Consider the following 11083-nt stretch of genomic DNA (forward strand, 5'->3'; position numbering starts at 1 on the left):
CCTGCCCGGCCGGGAGCCACCAGCGCCCCTGCTGGCCGTGAGCGGAACTGCAGCGGAGGGGAGAGCGCCCGGCGGGGAGAGAAGGCTGCGGGCGGGTTTGTGCTCCCGATGGGCTGGGCTGGGCTGCTGGGGATGATTGCTTGCCTTGTGATATCTAGTCTAGTACAGAATCATTGTTCCTTTTCCCCCGTCTTCATCCAAAAGCCCTGTAACTTCAAAGTTATAATAATTTGGAGGGAAGTGGGGTCATATTTTCCATTCCAAGAGAAGTTTCCGCCTTCCTTGGCAGACGGAAACTTCCTTTCAAACCTAGACACAGAGGCAGCAAGAAACACTGCTGCCCGAACCAAAACCAAGACAAAGCTCCAAACTATGTAACAGACTCAAAATACAGACTAGAGGAGGTCCAAAGGCCATCTACTGATTCAAATTGGTCATTTTTTGCCTCTGAAATGATCCCAAGCTTACCTGTTGTAGTGCTTCGATGTGTTACCTTCTCTTCTCTTCTCTTCTCTTCTCTTCTCTTCTCTTCTCTTCTCTTCTCTTCTCTTCTCTTCTCTTCTCTTCTCTTCTCTTCTCTTCTCTTCTCTACCTCTCCTCCTCTCCCCATGTATGGACAGGCAATACACGTCCAACAGATCTACATGCACGTTCCTAAAGGCTTCTGACAACACAATTCTCACACTGTTGTAGTGGTAGGTGACAGGGAATTACCCTAAGCATGTGTCTTTATCCTTCTACAGTTTTCCTGTTTTCTCCAACTTCTATGTCCAGCCATGCATTTCCCTTCTTCCACCCCACCTCGTCTCTATCTTGTCCCCTTCCCTGGAAGCACCGCCCCACTCCCTATTTTTGCTCCCAGCACAGGATAAACACAAAAGGTTGGATCTGCCACCTCTAACAGCCCTGATTAAGGACCACTTCCCCGTAGCACCTGCCTGAGCACAGGCCTCTCCGCAGAGCACAGGAAGTTTTGGCAGCCCCCCTTGCTGGAGACAGGGGCACTGTGGCACAGGGTGGTGAGGCACGTCCCATCCAGCAGCTCATTGCAGCAGTCTGGGCTCTGCTGCACAGAGACAGCTGCTGGGGCTGCCTGTGGTCCTGGGATTCACTGGCTGCTGAACCTGCTGGAGCAAGAGGGGCGTCCTGGGATGGGCCACACCCGGTCTGTCACTGCTGAGGTCTAACACCCGTAACTGCACCAGGTGCCTTGATGCTGCCATACAGAAAATCCAGGGCTGATCCAGATCTGCCTGCTTGCAGCTTCCCTCCCCTCCATGGAAGATTACTCACTGAGGCACAAGAGTGGGGCAAGACATGATCCATATACACCAGGTATATGACTCATATAACCATCTTTTATTTGTTTGGTTGGTTTTTTGTCTTGTTTTGTTTTGTTTGTTCTTGTTTTGTTTCTTTTTCTTTAAAAGCAACACCAGGTATTTTTCTACATTTTCAGACTCTGTACAGGTCTTAAAAGGAAATAATCAATGCTCAATGTACAAAGTAAAACCAGAAAACTAGAAAAATCTGAATAAAATGGAGCAAGTTGCTGTCAGGGATACAGTACAAATTAATAATTAGATGTCATCTGAAGTGCAATACCACCGCAGTAAGGATGAGTCAAGGAATGAAATAAAAATACTCTATTTTAAACAAACAGTATATATATATATATATATATTTATATATATATATTTATATGTATATATTTTACAGATAGTAGACCCAGTGATATCTATAGAATTGTAAAAACATATTTACAAATGACTTTTTTTAAAACATTACATATACATCAGCACCATAGTAAGAAAGGAAAAAAACCCCAATCAACCCAAATCTAATAAAATCTGTTCTCTAGTACTTGATCCCAGTATGGAGTATTTGGAGGAAGCTTTACAAAGACAACAGAGACTCGTCTTGACCACCATTTACCACCAAGGCCTGTGTCTCCCCAATGCACACCAGCTTGCATTGCCTGCTGTGTGGTGGATGAACCAAAAACTTTGGCTGGTGCTCCTTTTCACTGAATTAGGGCCCAACCTGGCTCCTACTGAAGCAGCAGGCATGCTAATCATGCTCATCATCCTCAGCAGGAGCTGGAATTGGCCCTTGTGCTGTGTTTTAAAAAGGGGTCAGCTAAAAGAGATTAGATTAAAGCCATTTTTAAAAATGTAGCAGTCAGGGCAGGTTGGATTGATGGCTCACCTTTAGCACATTAAAAATGCAGCTTGTCCTGCTGCATCGCAGCATTTAGAACAGGTAATTCTCCCCACCAGGCAAGCCCACCAAGGGAAATTGCTCAAAAGGGAGCCTCATGGGGCACTGAGATGGTTCCAGACTCATTTGCTCTCCCCGTTTAATGTGATGTGTGTCTGTGCTCCACGGGGAAAGGCAGGACCAAGTGCCAAGGCCTTCAGCCTCCATGGAATTCAGGGGCTCAGCACTTAGCATCACTGGGCCCAGGGAGGACAGCACAAAAGGAGGTGATCAGGAGCTGGGGAATTGGGACTGGCACTAGCACCCTGCTGCAGAGCATGACTCATGGCTCTCAGAGGCCAGCGCTAGGCCAGAGGGTGCTAAAGCTCTGGACTGTGGGTCATGGTAACATTTTTATATGCACAACTATATAACCTGATAAGCAGCTCTCAGCTGAAAACACTAAAGAGGTAATAAGTTCCAGAAAACAGCCTCCAACTGCAGGGTTCCCAAATAACTTCCAGGTTTGGGAACGCTGCTGTACACGCTCAGAATGGCTGGTGACTTCAGTATTGTGTGAGATCTGTCACAACTTCATCACAGGGCTGCTCAGCACTGGTCCATACAGTGGAGATAGTGATACATCCCTATTACCTAAAACCTTATTTGGGCAGATCCCATGCTTACAATAGCAATTATTTTACTCACTCATTTAATGTTCTTTACAGTAGTCCTTCACTGACTCCTGTTCTTCAAATACTGCAGTGAATTTTATTCCAGCAAACCAGAGAGATTAGACCAAACATCTGTTTAAAACTGAACATATCACAGACACCCTGGAGTAATACTACCTGCCAAACCTGGGCTTTTCAAGAAGGGAGGAGAAACTCTTCCTGTGTGCCAAACCCTCACTGTATGTTTTCTCCTGTTTTATCCTCCCCTGCCTGGCCCTTTGTGGCTTGCCTGAAAAAAAAAGTGCAGCCACCTCAGCTTGCTTTACACTGAAGGAACAAGAGGAGAAGGGAGTGAACTGAGAACACCCTGGGGAGGAAGGAGAGGGAGGGACCAGCTCTGCTAATGTCTCTTGGTACCTCTCAGCCTTCAACACTCCAGGCAGCAGGGCCATGCCAAGTGCTCTGACTTGGGAAGCACTATTTCAAGTCCCAAGGGGACTAAGCAGTTCATTAAGTTAACCCAGTACTAGGCTGTCTCCAGCAGCAGTCACATAATCAATCTGCCTTCACAACGCTGCCTAATTTATGTTCTTCTGCACTTGTAGTGGGGTTTATCACTCTGCAGTGAAAACGGTGACTTCCCTGTGATTGTTTAGGTTTGTCATGTGAGTGTTGTGCATTCCCTTAGGACAGACCACAGCCAGCCCCACTGGCCTGGCCATGGCTCTCCCAGACCTGCTTGGCCCTGGGCTTAAGCATGTTTCTGACCAGAGCCGTTGCAATCACCCCTGAATATCTGTAGGCTTTGCTCCCAGCTCTTCCATCTGCTTCCCTGGAAGCTGCAATGTGCACAGTCATGTAAGGTGGGACATACCGGGACCACCCCTCACCACTGTGCAATGAAACCTTGTTTTAAGTGGGGAAGAACAAATATTCCCAGCCAGATGCATCAGCTGGCTTTTCCAGTTTCTCCATTCTGCCACACACACACACACACAGAGTGGGTGCTGCTGCACAGCAAAGATTGCTTGATGACAGTTTTGGGATGCTGATGTTTTCATCATCCCCTGAATCTTCCAAAGTTGGCTACAGATCAGCTTGGTTTGCACAATTAAAAACAGAAGAAAACGAAATAACCCCAAACCAAACTAACACAAACAATAACCAACAATCCAGGGATGAGTAGAACATCTGACTTCCTCTTTGCTTGCTCAAACATAACGAAACATAACCAAAACTCCAGACTATACAATCCCATTCACTGGGGGTTTCCAAACAACTCATCAAGTTCTTGAATCCACTCATCCCCTGGTCCACTTTTAATAATGGAGTCCACAAGATCTGTGCCCTCTGCTAAATTGGAGAATGACCCCCCTGCTCCTCCATTACTGTAGTTGTAAGATATGTCCTGGGTGGGATTCCTCTCATAGGCCTGACCTTGGCTGCTCTGAGCAAAGGCACCACCTGCCATTTGGGGCTGATTGAAGCCTGACATGGCAGGGACCCCTTGGCTTATTCCTGGCATCGCCATTGTCCTGGCCTGGCTGGCTGCCTGTTGCCCAGGCAGTGGTTGCAGCAACTGCCTCCCCAGCGCTGGGTTCACGGCTCTCACTGTCCCACTTGTGTCCACAACTGTCTGATTGAGGCCCTGTGGGAAGTGCTGCTTGGACAGCCGTGGCTGCCCAGATGGCATTGCATACGTGGTGCCGTTGTTGAAGGGCCCCATTTCACTACTAGTCCTTCCAGGTATGCCTTGCAAGCCTCGCTGCTGCCAGTTTTGTGTTCCTTGAGGGACAGTCCCTGTCAGGTTTTGAAGTCGTGGTGCTTGTGGCCTTGGCAAGACCTGGCCCACAGGTCCTTTTGTCTGCTGCTGATGCTGGGGAAGAGCAGAGTTTACCAGCATGTTCTGACCAAAACTGCCAACCATTCCCACTGCTTGTCCAGAGGCAGGCTGCCTTGTTCCCTGGCCCGTGCTCTGTGCCATGTTCATGCCACTTTGGTTTGGGTGCTGCAACATTTGGCTCATCCCCGTGCTCATGCTGTACATTCCTGGCTGGCTGGAAGAGGCATTGCTGTAGGGAGTCATGCCCATATCCGACTGGCCTGCTGTGGTGAGCAGCGTGCTCGAGGTCTGGGAGGGACCCATGGCCATCATGCTCGCGTTCTGGGCCATCATTCGGGATGTCCTCATGCTCTGGAGTGCTACCTGGTTTCTCACAGCCACTATATCCTGGGGCGAACCTGCACCAAAAAGGGAGGAAGGTAAGAAAAAGCCCACAAACCTGTAAATCTTAATTAACACACTTTTGCATAAGAAAGAATCTGCAGGAGCATCCTCAGCAGCACTTATCTTCCTCAGCTACACCTAATTCAGCTTCTAGCAAGCAAATGGAAAAACTTCCACTGGTCTTCTTCATTAGCAGCTGAACTTCAGTTTACCATTTGAAGCTCTCCTTTAAATATCTCCATTGTATTTCAAAAGTAAGCCTTGAAAATGGAAATGTCAGTCTCAGAAGGCCAATCAATTCTTTTAATAGCTCAGGAGGCATTAATGAATGGATTTTCCATAGTATTGTTGCTGATTAGTTCTATGGAAAGAAGAAAAATCGGGTTTTTGTGGACATTTAAAGCAGGGAGAGTGTATTAGTGAATCAATACTATAAGCACATCTTACTTCACCTTAGGCCAGTGATGGGAAACCAGAAAATCCTAGCCTTGTTAAATTCCACACTGTGACAGATAACTTAACCATGCTTGTGTCTTACTTTCAGGGGTAGAGGGGAGCTATTGATTTCAGGGAAGCCAATATGCTTCTATATTTACTATCTTTAAATAAAGACAATTACCTGAAGCTCAGATTATGCCATGGGTTCATTGTGAATTTGAGTCACTACCAAACAGAACAGTCAGATTTGAGCCACTAACTAAATAGTCAAACTCTGCAGATTTGAGTCACTGATTAAATACAACACTTGGCAGGTGAAGCTCAGAGTGTATGAGGCACACAATTGCTCCAGGCTGAAATGTTATTAAATACCAGGTGCAAATATAAAATCATTGCTTAAGAGTCCAGAACTGTGCAACAGAATGTGACTGTTCTTAAATCAGCCCCTATTTGTTGTCCCTCAGTGGCAGACAACATCCCTGAACATCCGTGGGGAGCGGAGAACACAGGTCCCTGTATTGACATTGGCTTGGTTTCCATGAGAAATGGGTGGATAAAGGAAGCAACATTTCTATACATGTAATTCTATTAAATAATGCAGAGGATGGCTACAACTCCATTTTCTGCAGCACCACAAGCTTCTGGTGGGTTCTTTTAGCTCCAGCACACAGCTAAATGAAACATTTTGTCGCATGAAGTGAGACCATCTGGATCTCACTGGAACAGGCCACATGTAGCAGAAACTTTTACTTTATTCATGCTATCAAACTGCTTTCCTAATGATTGGCACTGGGGTTCCCTTGATTTTTCTTAACTTAGATCAGCTCCTTTCATGATTAGAAACAGTATTTTTATGATGACTCTAGCATGTGCTTAAGATACAGATGTTGAAATCTTAATGCATCTTTAGCTGTTTTTAATTGAAAATGGTAATTGAAAAGCTCCAAAAGAGTCACTAACAGCAAGTGGCTCACATACTGCTTTTGTTAACTACTGTACATGGCATAAGTGACAGGAGATCAGACAAGGAGTAGTTAAAAGAGAGATGCAACAGATTTGAAGGTTTTAGGCCACCTTCTGGTCTCATTTACACATAACCTACTGCACTGGATTACATTCATGTGACTGAAAAGCAAAAAATGGTGAACTATTTAAATTAGTTTATTTATGAAAATGAATTCATTGCTCTGTCAGATTAGCCTAAACTCTTCTCTCTTTATTTTAAATAATACATACAAAGGCAGTGTTTCAAAGAAGCATGAATGCAGAGAGCTTGTACGCGTGCATCTGAGTGTGTGTGTGCACACACACTTATTTTGGAAATGAATTATTGGGGGAAAAAGTAATTTCATACAGAACTTATGGTGCCAAAGATAAATATGAGGAGGTGATTAGAAGAAGCCACCCTGATATATGCCAGCAGAAGATGTGGCTGCCTGTTCACATCCTGGGAACCACAACAGCAATGTGAAATGTCCAGAACTGCCTCCCTTGTTTTCTGTTGCATCTACATTATATTATCATGAATATACAGTACAAGTGTGTGTTCATTTCATGTCTGTATAGAAATCATGGCTAGTGAAGACTTCAGCTGATGCTTTTCACTTAAAAGGCTCAGAATTAACTTCTTTTCCTAAGCCAAAATGAGTGCACTTACATTTTTCAATTAACTGGGAGCACATCAAAATAGTACTTGTGCTTTTTTTGAGATCATTAAAAAAACTCTATTTACATCTCAGAAATTTTACTGTGTTTCCCACACTGACATTTATCAGTCCCTTCTCCAGAGAAGGATGACCTCTCTTAAATTCTCTCCTCATCAAATTAGATAAAGTAAGGGACGAAGGAGGGGCAAAACCAAGATACAGTCAGAAATGCTAGCAGGAAAAAAACTCATAAGAGTAGAAGTCAACAAGATAAATCTATGAATGAATCCATGACATCTGGATGTCAAAGAGGCAAAATAAATGTCATTTTAAAAAAGGGTGGGGGTGGGAAAGACAGAAAAAAGAAAAGAAAAAGCAAGCAGTTTTCACTGAAGAGAGCAGAAAGGAAAATATAAATGTAACTGAACATGCAAACTTGGGCATTTGTCTTTGGCAAAATTTGTGGTGTGTGCCACAGCCTGTATTCCTCTTCTGGCACACTGCTTAAAACCTAGTAGTCACAAACTGCACAAGCTTTCACACACTTGCTACCCTTAGGGCATTGACTCCAAAACAGGAAAAACAACTGGACTTTTACCTTGGAATTGATTGACCTGTTGCACTGGATACGGGCTTCGCTGTTGATGCAGATGCTGCCGAGGCAAATGTGACTGCTGCTGCATCTGCTGAAAATGAAGGACAGAAAGGAAGAGATGATTAATTAATTAATGGGCTGCTGGCAAAACTGCAGAACTTGCAGTGGTTCTTATTTGGTGAGGTGTCCTGGAGAGACAGGCAGAGTCATCTGGAGAGTCCTCCTCAGAGGACTTGGGCTACTCAGCACTCAGACTCCTTTTGGCTCAAAAAGAAACATGCACTGAGGCAAACATCATCACTCCTTACTTGTTACAGCCATTTCATCCTGGCCTCTACAGCATGAGCTGAACTGTCTTCAGGCAGAAAGGAGAGGGAGTGATGTGAACTAACTTTGCTCACCCAGGTCTAAGGGCAACTGTAGCCACACACACACTTTCTTTCCCTCAGTCCTGCCAAGGTCCAGAAGTGTTCCTGGTGCAAGACTTTGCTCCATGTCTGCACTTATAACACTCAGCTGCAAGCATTACTGCATCCTGACCCAAGCACTGCAGCCTTGGAACATTCCTGAGCCAAAACAGAAATGGATTACTATGGCACATTTCCTCTTGTGCTTCAGTGAATGATATTTGGGGAGTGGTGACTGCAAAATGCCCCCTTGATCCAGACCATGTTGATCCTCTGTGGTTTTCTATGAATACTTGTGAATATTTTAAAGCAGAATCAAGGGCTGATTATAAAAACAGAGCCTTCAGATGCTATGGTGTACTCAGCCAAGGGCTGATGTCTGGGAGCATCACCTGCAGCTCTACAAATACTGTGTCCAAAGCCGATGATGTGTAACAAAGGTACGAGAATGGAAGAGAGGAAAGAAGGAAGTACTAATCCCTGCATTCATAAGTATGTGTTGCACACTATCAAAAAGAAAGAGGGACTCTTGTTAGGCATAAACTATCCCAAAGCTAGGAGCCTGAGGACTGCAACTTTACTGTTTTTCACCTCTGAAAAGCATGTCAGCACACTTGACAGCCTCAGCTTGGTGACCTTTCAACCCTTTTAGGCTTGCCTTCAGCCTAAGCATACTGGCTCTTGGCTTTATGCATGTGAATTGGCCCAATCCATGGCATGCATTACTGCATCCTCACTCTCATGCACTTGTTCACACTTGAATAAGTTCAGGCTTCTTTATCCTAAATATTTATAGGAGCATCCTTCCTATTCACTCAGAGTAAATTTTTCTGTTTCTCAGGGGCAACAAGAGAAAGGGGGGGAGGCAATCTGTATTTCTGTGGTTACATGGCATGCATGTGTTCTAACACAAATTTAAGCAGATGGTCTTAAGCTGCTTTTCCTTAGCAAGAGAAGAGAAGCAAAGCTTAAAGCAACTGCTGACTTACCAGAGCATTGTCTAAGTAACATTAGGGGGCTGCAACTTTAAACTTGGGTATGATCTTGTAGGGACTCAACAGTGTGACTTTCCATTGGCTTTCTCTTGGGCTGCTTTAAAACTACACCTGAATTAAGCACACACCACTGTTCAGACTGTGCAGTTTAACAACCATACTGCAAAGCCCAGGAGCTCAGGAAGCCAGGTAATAGCTCCAGTGCAGCTCTTCCACATTGCCACTGCCGGAGGTGGTTTTACTGTTCTCCTACTTCAGTCTCTGGTTCTCTCCCTTGTATGACCTAATTGCTCCTACTGGCACTCCAGATTAAGGAATTGGTCTGGGTAAATAGTAACATTTTTCCTTGCCAAGTCTTCTTTTAAGCCACGTCCACTCTTTGTCCCAGATCACTGTGCAGCTGTGCACAGATTTTGCCAATGCAAGACCACAATTAGATCTAGGGGAGAGGACCTGTGACTGTAACTGCAGCAGAGTCTGCTTCTGCTGGACTAAATGCACCATTGGATGCCAGGTTAAGAGATAACTTTTCTAGTGCCTAAAATCCAACGTGACTATCAAGCACACCATTGGAAACATGGGTAATATTTGCCAAGCTAATGGTAGGACTGATAGAGTTGCATCTTCTTTGACAACCACTGCTGAAACACCTTTACAGGACCCACACAGAGAGAATTCCCAAATCTAGAAGAAAGGGCTGGTGCTGTGCTGTCTGTAGCGCTCATGCTCATCCCAGAATGCGCTGGAGACAGATGGATACCGTACCTGCTCCGCTAAGATCTGCTGCTGCCTCTGCTCTCGGAGAAACTGCTGTTTCTGCTGCTCCATCACATGGAGCTGTGCTCTCTGCTCGATCAGCATCTGCTTCACGATGGCTGCCTGGGGCTGGCTCCCGAGGAAGTGCCCCCCAGAGCTGCTGCCGGTGACTGCGCTGCTGGAGCCCGCTGGCACGGAAGGCTGCATGGGCCCCATGGGCCCTGACAATCCCACCTGGTGCTCCTGTGCAGGGAAAAAGGGAACGCCTTGTTACTGGGAACTCCACAGGCAAGGGAAATCGCAGCTCACCAGGCTGAGGAGGCACAGAGCCTGTGGGTGAAGCTTGGAGCAAGCCATGGACTGCTCCCCACAGGAAATAGGTTCCCCTTTTCTCCTGGAATTCAAAGCCCCTCACGTAAAGCAGGAGCATTTATAATTAATTAATAGTGAAATAATGAAGTTGTGAGCTTAGCTTTTTCATGCTTCAGTGTAGTGTTTTTCTAAACTTTTTCGCCCTTCTCTAGAACACAACCATATTTTCTCTTCCTTTCCGTTTCCCTCTCTTCATTTAACATAGCAATTTAACATAGCCCCCTGGACTGAGGAGCCACGGTGTTAGATGCACACGATGAATAGCGGGAGCTGGCAGCACGGACTCTTCTCCAGAACCTCAGGATTTAACTCCATTATGTCTTTATTCAAGATTTCCGTCCTGCAGCACTGGACCAGTGTGTGCGGCTGGAAGGAATCAGGGCCAGCGCCTTCCTTGCTCTCTTTTCGCATTCTATATCAAATCTGCTGCCTTTTAGTGCTGGGAAAAGCCCTGCCTCGGGGTCGGGAGGGAAGGTGGAAGGCAGGCCGGGCCCAGCGGAGCCCTCCCGGCGCTGCCGGTGCCGGCAGGCGGCGCTGCTCACCGCGGCCGGCCCGGCCGAGCCCAGCGGGGCCCGCTCTTCCCGGGCAGCATTCCCGGGACTGACCCGGCCCAGGCCGAGCCCAGCGGGGCCCGCTCTTCCCGGGCAGCATTCCCGGGACTGACCCGGCCCAGGCCGAGCCCAGCGGTGCCCGCTCTTCCCGGGCAGCATTCCCGGGACTGACCCGGCCCAGGCCGAGCCCAGCGGGGCCCGCTCTTCCCGGGGACCATTCCCG

At 46.5% G+C, this 11083-nt stretch overlaps 1 protein-coding gene across 5 annotated transcripts in view; it reads right to left on the reverse strand.

Annotated features, from left to right (window-relative positions):
* Positions 1 to 1338: 1338 nt before the first annotated feature.
* MAML3 (mastermind like transcriptional coactivator 3) overlaps positions 1339 to 11083 on the reverse strand; it is a 242391-nt gene continuing 232646 nt past the window's right edge. For 4 of the 5 annotated variants that reach the window (XM_064416544.1, XM_064416546.1, XM_064416547.1 and 1 more), the window contains 3 exons: positions 9947 to 10180; positions 7783 to 7870; positions 1339 to 5114 (listed from right to left, as the gene is read on the reverse strand). In XM_064416544.1, coding sequence (XP_064272614.1) covers positions 4132 to 5114; positions 7783 to 7870; positions 9947 to 10180 — 1305 coding nt within the window. In that variant the 3' untranslated portion in view covers positions 1339 to 4131. The remainder of the gene's footprint in view (positions 5115 to 7782; positions 7871 to 9946; positions 10181 to 11083) is intronic. The other variant, XM_064416545.1, reaches the window with a different exon arrangement.

The sequence above is a fragment of the Passer domesticus genome, chromosome 4, assembly GCF_036417665.1.
Source record: "Passer domesticus isolate bPasDom1 chromosome 4, bPasDom1.hap1, whole genome shotgun sequence".
Classification (NCBI taxonomy): domain Eukaryota; kingdom Metazoa; phylum Chordata; class Aves; order Passeriformes; family Passeridae; genus Passer; species Passer domesticus.